Source organism: Rana temporaria, chromosome 6 (assembly GCF_905171775.1).
Source record: "Rana temporaria chromosome 6, aRanTem1.1, whole genome shotgun sequence".
NCBI lineage: Eukaryota > Metazoa > Chordata > Amphibia > Anura > Ranidae > Rana > Rana temporaria.
The window spans coordinates 199012951-199029341 of record NC_053494.1 but is presented as its reverse complement, the minus strand read 5'-3'; the positions used below and the strand labels follow the sequence as shown (position 1 = coordinate 199029341).

At 40.5% G+C, this 16391-nt stretch overlaps 1 protein-coding gene across 1 annotated transcript; it reads right to left on the bottom strand.

Annotated features, from left to right (window-relative positions):
- Nucleotides 1-8069: 8069 nt before the first annotated feature.
- Nucleotides 8070-13936, bottom strand: CXCR4 (C-X-C motif chemokine receptor 4). The gene is made up of 2 exons (XM_040358055.1): nucleotides 13855-13936; nucleotides 8070-9338 (listed from the first exon to the last, which is right to left on the bottom strand). Exons 1-2 carry the CDS (start codon nucleotides 13861-13863, stop codon nucleotides 8268-8270), a joined length of 1080 nt encoding a protein of 359 aa, XP_040213989.1. The 5' UTR covers nucleotides 13864-13936; the 3' UTR covers nucleotides 8070-8267.
- Nucleotides 13937-16391: the final 2455 nt, after the last annotated feature.

Sequence of the window (16391 nt, the reverse complement as noted above, 5' to 3'; positions counted from 1 at the left end):
GACAAAAAACGTCATGAAGTAACAATCTTTAGGAATGAACAGCAGATGAGCGACGTGATGTTTCAGGCTCCTAAACCACCGGTGGTTTAGGAGCCTGAAACATCACGTCGCTCATCTGCTGTTCATTCCTAAAGATTGTTACTTCATGCCGTTTTTTGTCTGGCCAAATGTGAGTAGCCTGACTTTTGCTTCTTTTAAAGAATAAATCCACACATTGCAACAGTGAGCACTTAGTCTGTGATTATCTCTTTACATGCACCTGTCCTTTGCGGTTTGGTTGTCTTATGAGGATCTAATACATCAGCCTGGTTCCTGTTCATGACCTGCCTATTTGATTTTCTTTATTGACCATCTGTTAACTCAGTGGTCCATATATGAAGGTGAGAGTAGCCATCTACAACGGTGGAGGGATCACTTCAAAATTTTGGTGGATTGTCACGTGGTGGAGATTCATTTTCGTTTAATTCACTCATCTTCTGACACTTATGGACTTTTGGACTGTTTGTTTGAATTGTATTTAATTTTTAATATTTTTTTTTTTTCCATTTTTTCTGCATATTCATATTCACACTTATGGTATTGGTGTTTGAGTATACCAGTATCATTTATATATTTGAGTTTTGCGCTGCACTTTTTCTATTTTATTTTTTACTTGCTTAGGATTTTTGAGAATTTCCCTTAGTGTTCAGCTGGCATTACCAGTGATCTGAACCCTGGGGGTCTATATCACATAAATACACTTTTAATATCATCATTTTTTGATCTATATATTTGCGCTGTTTGCACCCTGTTTTTTATATATATATATATATATACACACACACTGTATTTATCTATATGTATCTATATATGTATAGATATATAATTTTGCCCAGACAAACAATCTAATAAATACACCAACAATGCATAAAACTCCCATTACCCATCCATGTAAGTAAGGAATTATATGGGTTATGTGTGGCTAATATATTACTGAGAACCCAACTTTTGTTGTAAAGACTGAGTATCAATCGAAAGAAAGATATTTTGCTGTTCTGGCACTTTATGGGTTATCTTTAACATCTGAAGCCAACATATTGAATATCCAGGGTGGAAAATGCATAGTGGGTACCATATGCCAGTTTCGGTCAGATTTGGCCCTCACCACCAACAGACAAATCAGCTGCAGGTCATGCCACCCGTAGCAGAAATGTGTTAAGTTGTCAAGTATATAGGCTGCCATTAGTAGCTCTGGCTCTGTTTATTGATTAGACAGTATAATTAAGAGTTTTAGAGACAGGATTAGTGTCGCTGATAACACCAGAAAGGCGGAGATGAAACTACATTTCAAATAATGAGATGTCACCTCTACTGTGATGTCACAGCTCTGAGTTCATATTCATGTGAAACATTTGCATATGAAAAGCAGCATTGCTTAGTGAAGGAGAAGGAATTATAAGCCTGTTAACCTCACCGTCTCGTGTCACTGAGTCTAGCTGCTGAATATTAGGAACATAACACATCCCTATATTAATGTAAATGCATCTACTCCTCGACCAGACTATATATAAATATACCAAACTACTGTGTCAGACTGATTAGCTTTTAACCAATCCATCTGAATGGAGTCCTAAAGAGAACATAGTACACGTCAACCTTACCAAGAGGCCCACCGGAATATTAATTTAGCATTTCAACAAAATAACTTGCACTGGTGGTTCTTTCAGGTCTTGTAAAATTTAATTTTCACCTAATTAATTTTCCTTTCCACATAAATGTCACCTGCACCTTGTATGTAAATTCTTCTTTAACCCACAGATGGTAGAGTGTGAGGCCTCGTACACACGACAGAGTTTCTCGGCAGAATTCAGCGAGAAACTCGGTCAGAGCCGGATTCTGCCGAGAAACTCTGTCGTGTGTACACTTTCGGCCCGATGGAGCTGCCGAGGAACTCGTCGAGAAAATAGAGAACATGTTCTCTATTTTCTCGTTGTTCTATGGGAAGCTCCTCGGCGGCTTCAGGGCTGAACTCGCCGAGGAACTCGACGTGTTTGGCACGTCGAGTTCCTCGGCCGTGTGTACGAGGCCTGAGTCTTTGATTCTACCCTAAAGTCCAGGGGAGGATGTGTGGCCCTTAAGCAGGCCATAAACGAGTCGAAAACTGAACGAAAATTCTTGGTATTTCGTTTTTCACATCATTCGTGTGCCAGCTGCGACACGCAATTTTTTTGTGCCACAATCAAAAGGGACCGAACCAACATGCTGGATTTTGTTTAGAAAAACCAAAACAAATGATGGCACAATCGTCTGCGCCATTTTCGTTTTTTGATTGACAGAATGTTCGGCTTTCAACTCAGAAGCCAGCCTTACCACCTGCCCCCTGGATTCTGTTCTTTCACATCTACTACAGTCACCCTCTTCTTCTATCACATGCTCCCTCACTCCTATCTTCAATCTCTCCCTCTCTACTGGCACCTTCCCCTTCCCTTTAAAACATGCCCTGATCACCCCCATACTTAAAAAGCCCTCACTGGATCCCACCAGCCAATCCCTTCACGTGCTTCCCATTACCCAACGAATAAAATACAAAACACTTACAAAAACATACAAAGCCTTTAACAATTCTGCCCCGAGCTACATCACCAATCGTATCTCCAAGTATCACCCAAACCGTCCTCTCTGCTACTCCCAATACCTTCTGCTCTCCAGCTCCCTTGTTTCCTCCTCCCATGCTTGTCTCCAGGTCTTCTCCAGAGCCTCGCCCATCCTCTGGAACTCACTACCCCATTCTGTTTGGCTATCCCCTACTTTGTCCACTTTTAGGCGATCCCTGAAAACTCATCTCTTCAGGGTGGCCTATACTGCCTCTAACTAACAACCAAATCTTCTACTCCCCTCATCAGTTCATCCCTCACAGTCCCTACTTTTTGTTTCACCAGCCCCTCTCTCTTAGATTGTAAGCTCACAGAAGCAAGGCCCTTCTAACCCTCTTGTTTTGAATTGTATTGTTGGTGTAGTGTCTCCCTACATTGAAAAGAGCGGCGCAAACTGTTGGCGCTATATAAATCCTATATAATAATATTGAATTTTGCCCAGACAAACACTCTAATAAATACACCAACAATGCATAAAACTCCAATTACCCATCCATGTAAATAAGAAATTATATGGGTTATATGTGGCTAATATATTACCGAGAACCCAACTGTCTTCCTTAAGGTGTTTTTGTAAAGGCTGAGTATCAAAAAAGGTATTTTACATGTTCTTTGCAAATATTTTGGCACTTTATGGGCTATCTTTAATATCTGAAGCTAACATATTGAATATCCAGGGTGGAGAATGCATAGTGGGTGCCATATGCCAGTTTCGGTCAGATTTGGCCCTCACCATCAACAGACAAATCAGCTGCAGGTCATGCCACCCGTAGCAGAAATGTGTTGGGTTGTCAAGTATATAGGCTGCCATTAGAAGCTCTGGCTCTGTTTATTGATTTGATAGTATAATTACGAGTTTTAGAGACAGGATTAGTGTTGCCGATAACACCAGAAAGGCGGAGATGAAACTACATTTCAAATAATGAGATGTCACCTCTACTGTGATGTCACAGCTCTGAGTTCATATTCATGTGAAACATTTGCATATGAAAAGCATTGCTTAGTGAAGGAGAAGGAATTATAAGCCTGTTAACCTCACCTTCTCGTGTCACTGAGTCTAGCAGCTGAATATTAGGAACATAACACATCCCTATATTAATGTAAATGCATCTACTCCTTGACCAGACTATATATAAATATACCAAATTACTGTGTCAGACTGATTAGCTTTTTAACCGATTCATCTGAATGGAGTCCCAAAGAGAACATAGTACACATCAACCTTACCAAGAGGTCCACCGGAATATTCATTTAGCATTTCAACAAAATAACTTGCACTGGTGGTTCTTTCAGGTCTTGTAAAATTAAATTTTCACCTAATTAATTTTTCTTTCCACATAAATGTCACCTGCACTTTGTATGTAAATTCTTCTTTAACCCACGGATTGGTAGAGTGTGAGGCCTCGTACACACGACCGAGAAACTCGTCGTAAAAGAAACATCGTTTTCCTCAACGAGTTCTTAGTCAGGCTTGTCGAGAATCTTGTCAAGCTTTCTTTGCGTACACACGGTCAAGACAAAATCTTGTCGTTGACTTGAAAAAGGGTAGTGATGCACAAAACTGTTGTTCCTTTAGGCTGGGTTCACACTTGTGCAGTGCGAATTCCAGCTCTGTTATCTCTGCAAAAAGATAACAGAGCTGTTCAGCTTTTTATGTGTGGTGTAGCTGCGGACTTGATGACCTGGGAGAGAAGTGCAGTGAGCATGGAGAGAAATCCTGTTGAGAACTGAACACAGATGCGTGCCCATAAAAGATAGATGCCTGAATTCGCACATGAGCCGCACCGCAATGCCTAGAAAACGCACACGTTTTTTTGGGCAATGCGCAGTGCGAATGCATCGCACATATGTGAACCAGCCTCATTAAAAACAATGTATTTTATAATGTTATGCAAATTGGATTTGGTGTAATCCACAACCAATTCGCATAGGCGTGAACTGGGCCTTATTGCTAATGTGTACTATAACAATGCATAGCAATTAAAAATAATAAGAAAACTTCTTTGCAAACATAGGGTCCAACAATCTTACCTTATTTACTTATATATATTTTACAATCTACTGTATATAGTATGTATATTTCTATAATTTTTTGAATAAACACAAGTACAACCGAGATTTCAGTTAACAAATTTTTATTAACAAATACCACAAATAATTGTATTTACAGCTTTCAGTATATGACTTGTAAGGACAGCAATACTGAATTAGAAACATACCTTATAGTACAGTCATATGAAAGGTTGATGTGGATATAAGTGCATTCACATACAGCACTGGCACCATTTGGGGGGCAGTCCTCGGATTCCAAGTTCTATTTTAATGTTACTTGTACTGGCCATGTACGATAACTTGCTTAATAAACCAGTGAAGAAATCAATGATCATTTGCAGAGTGCAGAAATCAAAGCAAAAAATCTGAATTCTCCGTAGGTGATCTTGGTCATTATGGTTTGGTTTGCCAATTATTATTTTTCTCTGGCCTGTTTTATTAAAAAGCCAGTTTTGATTATTTTGTTTTGCAAACATGTAATGGGCATGCAAGTCCATATGGCTAAATCCAATAAGACGACCGTGCATTCGACCGGTGTTGGTAAAATCGGTCTAATGGACCAATTATAATCTTCCAAAATAATTTCCACTGTGTCAGAACCATTAAATTATATTAATTTTAGTGTATTTATTGATGAGGTTCTGTCAGTCCAAATTACCAAGAAGAAAACTGACCCCCCAAACTGTCTCCGTGCTGCAGTTCCTGAGATAAAAAGGCGGCATTCAATTAAAGTTTCTGAAACAAGGGGGTTTATTTACTAAAGCTGTAGAGTGCAAAATCAGGCTCACTTCTGCATAGAAACCAATCAGCTTCCAGGTTTTATTGCCAAACCCTAAGGCCTCGTACACACGACCGAGTATCTCGGCAAAAACCAGCAAGAAACTTGCTGGGATTTTTTTTTGCCGAGGAAACCGGTCGTGTGTACATTTTTCAACGAGGAAACTGTCGAGGATCCCATCGAGCCAAAAAGAGAGCATGTCTTCTTTTTCCTCGACGGGAATGGAGAAACTTGCCTTGTCGAGTTCCTCGACAGCCTAACAAGGAAAACCATGTGTTTCGCCCGTCGAGTACCTCGGTCGTGTGTACGAGGCTTTACTGAACCAGCTGAGGTTAGAAGCTGATTGGCTACCATGCACAGCTGCACCAGATTCTGAGTGCTCCGGTTTTAGTAAATCTACCCCATGGAATGTCTGTGTTACCCATAAAAAACTTGTGTGTTCATTTTATTTTTACAAACGTCACTAGGAGCGCAGGGACAATGTGATTGGCTGACATAGGAAATGGAGATCTTCTTTCAGACACTTTGATAAATGAAAGCTGAACTTTGGGTAAAATCAAAAGATACCCTTGAAGTGAGGCTCCCCTTCACTGCAAGGGTAAAATGCTTGTTTTCTAGGGGGAACGTAAACACCAGTTATACCTACCTTCGTCCAAGCAACCGGACTAACTTCTCTTTGTAACTCTGGTGGTCACGGGCAATCTGGTGCCGCCACATTCAATGCAGGACCAGCAATCCTTCAATTTAAAGGAGGACGCCAAGAGCCCACTCCCAACCTGGAGTGTTGGAGAGACCGTCCAATGCCAGGGAAGAAAGGGAGCAGGTAAGTAAAACTACCATTTATGTTCCCCCTAAGCAAAAAAGGGCATTTAGCCCTTGAAGTGCAGGGGAGCCCTACTGTTAAATATATATATTTTTTTAACCAGAGTCCAGCTTTAAATTTGAAGGTAGTTCTGTATAGAGAGAATATAAAGCCAGTCATTGCCGACCTCTCTGTCTAAAATAGATGGTTGCCTGGCTCTTATGCCAATCCAATGGCAGTTTTTATAGGTTCTCAAGGGCTGATCTGGAATATGAATACAGAGCGGATATTTTAATGCTGCCCCTTCTAATTTGGAGGTCTGCTTGGGAGACCAGTGCTGGCCAGGGAACCAGTATTCGTAGAAGCAGATGGCACCTTGTAATTCTCTCTTAATACTGTTTTTTGTAAGTGGTACTATGTAATGAAATATGATGAAACAGCCTTAACAACTAGTGGTAGACCCTTATTTGTCTTAGAACGTCATCTACTATGATGCTTTTTAGTCCATACGCAACTGTAAGCCTATAAACTGCATACATCTTCTAAAAGATGCATAGCTATTAACTTCAGCATCTGAATGCATCTACTTACCAATCCCTGTTTCTGTATTCTAATGGAAAGCATTTTGGATTCATTTTTATACAATGCTGTACATAGGCTGGGTGTTAAACCGGCCTCATTTGCAAGGTCTCGACTACCAACATCTAGCACAATTCCACTACCCCACTGTTCAATGTACACAACTGGTTATCTTGCTACATCATTAGCTTTCTTCTACAAAAGACATTCAAAACTGCAGAATAAATAGAGGAACAGACAATAACATTGTGTTTGTACATATACAAAATTCTTGTGCACATCACGTGGATGTCACAAGCGTGCTGGGATTTGTTCAAAATGGCCAGTGCTTAAAGCTGAACCCCAGGCAAATATAAAAGACACAGATTATTGCAACTCTGTATCCAATAATACTTCTTTCAATGTATCTTTTTTTAATACAAGCAGAGTAAGTACAGCCTTCTTTTGATGGATAAAAGAGCTCCATTGTATGCATGTCCTCTGTGTATTTGGCTATTTGCCTTGAATCCAGCTTTAAAAAAAATAAAAATATAAAAGCACATTGACTAATGGATTAAATGTACCCATCGTTAGTAGACAAAAGAGCAGTCACCTTGGGTACCAAATCAGTCTTTTTTTTTTTTTTTTACCTTAGAGCCTATGATTTTATTATTGCTTTGATATCATAAAAGCACTCAGACATAGTGGAAGACTGAGACTAAGCTTTAGACTCAACTGGGTTGCTCAGTACGGCAATAAAAAGAGCAATGATGATTGAAAAATTGCCCTATGGTTAACTTATTGCAACCGGATTTAGGTTTACTGCAGTCAGATTGGTGAAGAGATATTGGGGTTGATTTACAAATGGAAAAAAGACTATGCACTTTGCAAGTGCAGTTGCTCGAGAGCTTAGTAAATAAGGGAAGGCTCTGCTGACTTCCATACTCCAATCATATGCAAGCAAAATTTCTTTTTTTTTTTTTTCTTTTCTTTGATTGGGTACTCTTTGCAAAAGAAGGTTTACCTCATTTATTAAGCTCTGGAGCGAGTGCATCTGCACTTTGCAAAATGCACAGTCTATTTGCCTTTAATAAATCAACCCCATTTTCCCATAATTTTCTTAATTATGATCAACAATACTCTTTGAACTGCTTTGTTAATGGTATGAAAATGGTTCCCTTTTTAATGTAGAAGATGGTTAGGCTTTAAGTACAGATGACTCTCATAGACAAAGAATTTGGCACAGTGATAGAAAAATGTAACAAGTTTATTATGAACCAATCAACAGTCCACAGGGCCTGCCTAAAATAAAGGTATGAAAAAAATAAGAAAAAGTATAAATAAGGTTTTTCAATTTTACAGTCAATAAAAATCCTTGAATATGGAATATGTACACGAAGAACAGTCTGTGTTTAGAAGTCCTTGGCCAACAGGCACTGCACTGTTAACTCGAGTGAAAACTGGAGGATTCCGACTCGGTGGAGACAGAGGAAAGTCCAGCACGTTTTTTCGACAAGATTTTAAGACTTGATCCTCTACTGACAGAGGTTAGGGCATTCTGCGCCGAAGTCTTGAATTTAGCCCCAAGGAAAGCATACAAGATTGGGTTGAGGCAACAGTGGAAAAAGGCCACGGCTTCTGTGATAGAAATCCACTTGTGGATTGTATCATCCGTTTGACAATCAAGTTTTATGATTCCAAGCAAGCCAAAAGTGTCTATGGAGAGGCAGATGTAGTATGGGAGCCAACAGGCAAAGAAAGCCACGATGAGAATGACAGTGGTCTTCAAGGCCTTGCGTTTTTGGTGGCCTTTTGAGTGTGACAGTTTTGAAATGATGACACAATAGCAAATCAGGATGATAAGTCCAGGCAAGAAAAGACCGACCATGATGTGGAGGAAACGGAATCCAATTGTCCAGTTCAGTCGGTTCGCTAGTGGGTAGATACGATCACACACATAGAACCCATCTACGTCCGTGATGCTGGCGAATACTAGGTCAGGCACTGTCAAAAGAATAGCTGGTAGCCAAACTCCAGCATACACAATCTTCTCAGCCAACATTTTTCTGGAGCCTTGGCTGTTTGTGGCATGAACAATCGCCAAGTACCGATCCAGGCTGATGAAAGCCAATATTAAGACGCTACTGTAGAGGTTGACGGTGTAGATGACGTGGACAGCTTTGCACAAGAAGTCCTTGAAGTACCAACCAATGGCGGCATCCACAGACCAGAATGGAAGGGTGAACACAAAGAGCAAGTCAGCCACTGAGAGGTGCAGCCTGTACTTGTCAGTCATAGTCCGGGACTTTTTCTGATAACCCATAACCAACACCACCAATCCATTGCCGATAATTCCTAGAAGGAAGATGAAAGAGTAGACAGTCGGCAAAAAGATTCGGTTGAAGTTGTTGTTCTCGTCGTTGGTACAAAGACCTTGAAAGTCTAAATAATCATCGGAACCGTTGCTATCGGAAGAGTTATCTAACTCGAAATTGATATCGATCGCCCCAGAAAACTGCAAGGAGATAGAAAAATATGTTAGTTTTATTTTGAAATTCAGGAGTCATTGATGTACAATATACATTACCAATTTGCTTTATAATCAGTGATTGATTTACTGGTATTTGAAACTAATACAAGGGCATAGAGGAGAATATTGCACTAGTGTTACATACCATCTGGAATATGGCTGTGCCCAGAGGTGACAACTGAATCTCAATGCCCTCAGTTTAGCTTATGTCATTGTTAATTGGTGTGGTATAAAGAAGCAAGAGGTACAAAGCACAAGCTACCAGTTGACACATTTCATCTCTAAAAACCTAAATGCAAACAAGTCACTATTTAACCTTCAGCTGCCAGATGATGACTGATAGACATCTTGGCACACACACTCTACTGTGGACCAAGTGATGACAACTTAAATGGATGAAGTTATGGAGCACCAGGCAAACAATACACTAAAAACACACAAAAGACCGCACAAGATTATGAGCAGCAGAAGGAATACGAATACTGGGTCTTTATTCCAGCAAAGGATGGTTACTTTAAAAAAAAAAAAAAAACGCGCTGCCACAACACAGTCTTTAGGCAGCGGCTAGCGTGCGATAACAGAAGAATAAAACAATATAAAAAAGCCGCGCCAAAAGATGGTTACTTTTTGCCAAAGAATGAAGATATGGAAAAGGTGGCATCAATAATGGTTTGGTGGCTTTATCCCATTACAGGACAGGTTTACCAGTGACTGTTCCTTCTTCAAAACATCACAATGAAATCAGAGAATTTGACCAATAACAATGGCCACATATTTTGGTTAAAAAACCCGCGGCCCCAGACAAGGCTAACATCTAAAAAATCTTAGCCAATTAGCCTTTCTTTTGCTGGCAGCTCCCCCATTTGCAGTTGGCAAAAGCAGGATGCATTAGCTAATTTTGAAATAAATACATTTTGAATATATATATATATATATATATATATATATATATATATATATATATATATATACGTTGTTGTAAACATATATCTAATTTTGCAAAAAAATAATTATATATATATATATACATATAAATATATTATTATAATTTTTTTTTTCAAATTTAGATATATGTTTACAACAAAGGAGACTACAAAGGACTCTGCAGCTAAAAAAAATGAATTCTATTGTACATATATTTCTGTAACAGGTGCAACAATGGCCTGGCTCTATAATAGGAATCCATAAAAGAATTGGCGCCCTCTAGCTGCCATCGCCAGGCTCAGTGGATTTGCACAATTCTCTTTCTTGTAACAAGCTTGTGTTACACACTATTGATGCCTGTAAGGTTCTTGACAGAAAAAAAGGAAACAGATTTCACAAACTCAACGGCTTTTGGGCAGGAACAATAAAAAAAATAAAAAAAAATGGCCAAACAGGATTTTGTAATTGGCGCCAACTCTACTATAAGGAATACAAACTTTGCTTTAGACAAGGCAGACAATTGAGAAGGATGGAAAAACTAGATAAAGGGGTCCACTATACTACAGATAGGGAAAGCTAGTGTTATGCATGCTGTTCATAGCAAGCACACATTAGGATGGAAGGCTGCAGGAAAATGTGCAGTGGAGAACTACAAATGTCAGCATGCCCTGTCTTGTTTCACAAGATCATCAAGCTGACTAAGCTAGACTGTACTCTAATGAAAATTTACAAAGGGCGCAAGTCAAAAATCAGGTTCTTTCCAATATGCAATTTTTTTTTTTTTTTACATTGACCTCTATACTATTTTTTTCATACAACTCCCTGCAGTGCATCAGAAGTCATCTTTCACTTTCCTAATAACTTTAAACTTATTTATTGACATCTGATTGGTTGCTATGAGTAACAGATCACCATCACAGCTCACTACACAGTGTGATTTGACTATTGTATCCCTAAAATACCTCTCTTGCTGAGCACAATGCATTTGGCTTCTCATTCCAACCCAGCAGGCTTTACAATGCCTGCATTTTACTAGCAGATTAGCAACAGTGCAAATGATACTCCATTAGATTGTAAGCTTCTTTTTCCAGGATCCACATTGTTAAGCATGTTTGCATAACCTTCTAATATTATTGTATTGTCTATCCTCACTAGGTGCAGCCCTGATTCTGCTGCTGTATGAGTGGAAATCCCATACAATAGCAATATTCCAGCTGGAATGATGCCCAGCCAGGAAACATGATGGAGTAATAGCATAAGCAATTATTGACCCTCAGGTCATGAATTGTGCCAAAGTATCTTCTGTACCTGCCTCACACACAAAGAAAGAGCCATTGTCTACCCAACAGATACCCCTACAGGAGGAATTGATAGCCCATCAATTGCAACCAGCAGGGATACCCTTATTGTAGGCACATTGACACTATTCAGCTATTGTGGAGCTACAAAGTCCATCATTCATTCTCACAGCTATCAAGGCACGGTGAGACTTGTAGTTCCACAGCAGCTGGATAGCAACTGGTTTTAAGGATCTGCAGATATCACCCATGCCAACAACATAGCTATCAAAAACATTTGGAACTGTTTATAACTACAGAACTGAAAGTCCCATCCACATCAGCTGGCAAGTATTTCAACTCTCTAAGGACACTTTGCTTCTAAATTTCACTTAAAATTCTTAAAAATCATGAATTGGAAGATATTTTTTTTTTGCACCGGTAAGGGCCAATCAATACACATCACAAAAAAATAAAAAGTGCTCATAGAATTGACTTCTCAATGCTTCAACAAAGGAAGGTTAAATGATGAAGTCTGTAATGCAACTTGGAGGACCATTTATTATTATTATTATTTTTTGCATGTTTAAAGGCAAACCAGTACAAATCATTAAAACCCCCAACAAGTATTTATAGACTATGGGGGTCTTTCAGAGCTGGCAACTTGGCAGATCCATACTTGTTGGCATCTTTTAAGGGCTAATCAGCAGATATCACAAAAAAAATCTATTAAAAGTTTTCATAGACTATGGGGGTCTTTCAGTGTTTTCAGCAAAGAAAACTGAAATGCTCTTTAATGCAACTTGGCAGATTAATACTTTTTGGCATCTTTTAAAGGGTTAATAAGCAAATATCACAAAAAAAAAAAAAAAAAAATCAGTTAAAAGTATTCATAGACTATGGGGGTCTTTCGATGTTTCAGGAAAGAAAGCTAATAATAATGACTTCTTTATTGCAATTTGGCAGATTAATACTTTTTGGCATCTTTTAAGGGCTAATCAGCAAACATCACAAAAAAAATCCATGAAAAGTATTCATAGACTATGGGGGTCTTTCAGGAAAGAAAGCTTATAATAATGACTTCTTTATGGCAATTTGGCAGATTAATACTTTTTTGGCATCATTTGGGGCTAATCAGTACATATCATGAAAAACATCCATTAAAAGTATTCATAGATTATGGGGGTCTTTCAGTGTTTCAGGAAAGAAAGCTAATAATAATGACTTCTTTATGGCAATTTGGCAGATTAATACCTTTTTGGCATCATCTAGGGCTAATCAGTACATATCAAGAAAAAAAAAATCCATTAAAAGTATTCATAGATTATGGGGGTCTTTCAGTATTTTTAGCAAAGAAAGCTGAAATGCTCTTTAATGCAACTTGGCAGGTTAATACTTGTTTGGCATATTTTAAGGGCTAATCAGCAGATATCACTAAACAATTTATGGGGGTCTTTCAGGAAAGAAAGTTAACAATAATGACTTTATTGCAACTTTTTTTTTTGTTGCACCTTTAAAGGCTAATCGGTACATATCTGTAAAAAAAAAAGCCCCAAAGTATTCATAGACTAGGGGGGTCCTATCAAAGATCGACACAACATTCACCCAAGGACACTTTTCTCCAGAGTTATCCTGAATACACACGGTTAACAGGATCGGAAAACGATGATCTCATTAATGCAAAATTGAAAAGAAATTGATGATTGGAAAAGTATTTTTTTGCATCTTTAAAGGCTGGTCAATACACATCAGCTACAGATACAAAAGGCCAAAAATAAAAATGTATTCATAGACTATGGGGGTCTGTTTATCAATGTTTTCAGCGACAACAAGATGTACCCATTTTTTTCGAAAAAGTGATAAATGGTTAAAAGTGAAGTGAATCTTGGGTGAAAGCATTGCTAGATAGACGTCTATATATAAGCTGACTTTGACAGAAGCGATGATATAGAGAGAGTAAATGTAAATATAAAGAAAATATAAAGTAAATATAAAGAGTAAATATAGAGAGAATTGTAGATCGGAAACTATGTCAGATCCTGAGATCGCACACTTTGCAACATTGTATCTTCATCCCATCCAGCAGTGCAATAGTATAAACACAGAGTATATATAAATATATATAGTATACAGATCCACGTGTATGGGAGTCAAGCACGAATCATACGAGCGCTGGATGCCATCAGACCCGACAATATACAATGGGTTACAAGTTATCAATGCCACCAGGGTGAAGCCCATCCCAGGTGCACGGGGAGGGCACAGAGGCTGGCATTGCAGAGCCCGCACTGTCTACTTACTGGATCCATGTCTGAGCCGGAGTGCGGTGAGTCTGGTAGAGAGAAGGAGCGCAGAGAGGAATGAATGCATACTATAGGAAGCCCGGCTATATATACCCCCCCCCCCTCCCCACCCCCCCTCCACACTCCATCCCACCTCCTCTCTGCTCTCTCTACATACAATTGATGCTAATTTTACTGACACAACACCTCCTGTTGTTTATCCTGCAGCTGGTAAAGACGGGGCTAAACCTTTTTGTTGTGAGATAAGCAGCTGTAAAAAACATCAGTTCCCCAATAATAACACATCCAGCCTACAATAACTGACACTGCTCACTATTCTCACCTACTCAACTGTCACTGGCAATGCCATGATTCCTGATCAGCCCAGATATGTGACAGCCAATGTGCAAGAGATCACTCTGTATAATGTGCGAAGGAGTGCTAAGGCACCACCAGGAACCCAGACAGTATACATCATGTATATATATATATATACATATATAGGCAGGGGCGGACTGACCATTGAGGCCCCGGGCACTGCCCGAGGGCCCCATGCCAATAGGGGGCCCCATCAGGGTTGCCAGGCTCAGTAAAACCAGGGACAGTATGTAAAAATCTGTGTTTTTTTTACATCTGTCCCTGATATGTCCAAAACCGACATGCTTTTGATGTGAAAATCCCAAGATTTTAGCTGCCCCGCCTCTGTACTGCCACCTGGCTTGGTGGCCATCTGTAAGCCCAGGGGCCCCACAATCTTCTATTGCCCGGGGGCCCCATGAGTTGTCAGTCCGCCCCTGTATATAGGTATATAGTGGGTCCAAAGAAAAACCATTCTGAGATCATCCTATCCAGTGGCGGCTGGTGCTCAAAATTTTTGGGGGGGCGCAAGCGGCAAAAAAAATTGCAGCCTCACTGTGTCCATCAAATGCAACCACTGTGCCATCAATTGTCACCACTGTGCCATGCCATCAAACGCAGCCACTGTGCCATCAATTGTCACCACTGTGCCATGCCATCAAACGCAGCCACTGTGCCATCAATTCGCACCACTGTTCCATGCCATCAAACGCAGCCACTGTGCCATGAATTGTCACCACTGTTCCATGCCATCAAATGCAGTCACTATGCCATCAATTGTCACCACTGTGCCATGCCATCAAACGCAGCCACTGTGCCATCAATTCGCACCACTGTGCCATGCCATCAAACGCAGCCACTGTGCCATGAATTGTCACCACTGTTCCATGCCATCAAATGCAGTCACTATGCCATCAAACGCAGCCACTGTGCCATCAATTCGCACCACTGTTCCATGCCATCAAATGCAGTCACTATGCCATGCCATCAAACGCAGCCACTGTGCCATCAATTGTCACCACTGTGCCATGCCATTAAACGCAGCCACCGTGCCATGCCATCAAATGCAGCCACTGTGCCATCAATTGTCACCACTGTGCCATGCCATCAAACGCAGCCACTGTGCCATGCCATCAAACACAGCCACTGTGCCATCAATTGTCGCCACTTTGCCAATTGTCACCACTGTGCCCTTTAATTGTTGCCACTGTGCCCATTGTCGCCACTGTGCCCATTGATGTCACTGTGCCCTTTAATTGTCGCCACTGTGCCCATTCATGCCGCTGTGCCAATTTTCCCCACTGTGCCCATTGTCCCCACTGTGCCTATTGTCGTCACTGTGCCCTTTAATTGTCGCCACTGTGCCAATTGTCCCCATTGATGTCACTGTGCCCTTCCTCGCTGCTGTGCCCCTCCCCCCCCCCCCTGCCCAGCACTTACCTTTACTGGAGTCAGCCATCCACGTCCTCGACCCTCGCCTCGATGTCTTCTTAGCCAGAACCAGCCAACCTGATTGGCTGAGACGCCTGTCAGTCTTATCCAAGGAACGCACACACCGTGCGTTCCGAGGATAAGCTTCCGGGGAGCCGAGGGCTGTACTCGGAAAGCCGCTGGCTCTGATAGGCACTTCCGTACAGCCAACCAGCTGCCGTTATTCAGCTGGCTGGCGCTCAACATCCGGCCAGCTGAATAGTGGGCGGCAGCGGGACAATAACATAGATTTGTGCAATGCATGAATCTATATTATTAGACTCAGTGGCGGTGAGAGCCAGAGGGGGCGGCGCTCCAGCGCCCTCTATGGACGAACCCTACTGATCCTATCTATATATCGCATAATTAGCCCTGGTTCACGTTGGTGCATTTTGACATGAGATTTGACATGTCAAATCACATATCAAATCGGCGGCAATTGCCGGAAATGGCACCGTCCTAATCACTGATTTTTAAAAAGTAGTTTCTGTACTTCTTTTTGCAAATTCGGGGTGTGATTTCCATTGCCATCCGTGCAGGAAGCCGCACAGATACCTGTGAAATCGCCGCTGAGATCGGGACCATGGAAAGAAAAGAAAGGTAAAGATTTTTGAAATATATATATATATACAGCAATACCTTGGATTGCGAGCATAATTCGTTCCAGAAACATGCTTGTAATCCAAAGCACTTGTATATCAAAGCGAACTTCCCCATAAGAAAAAATG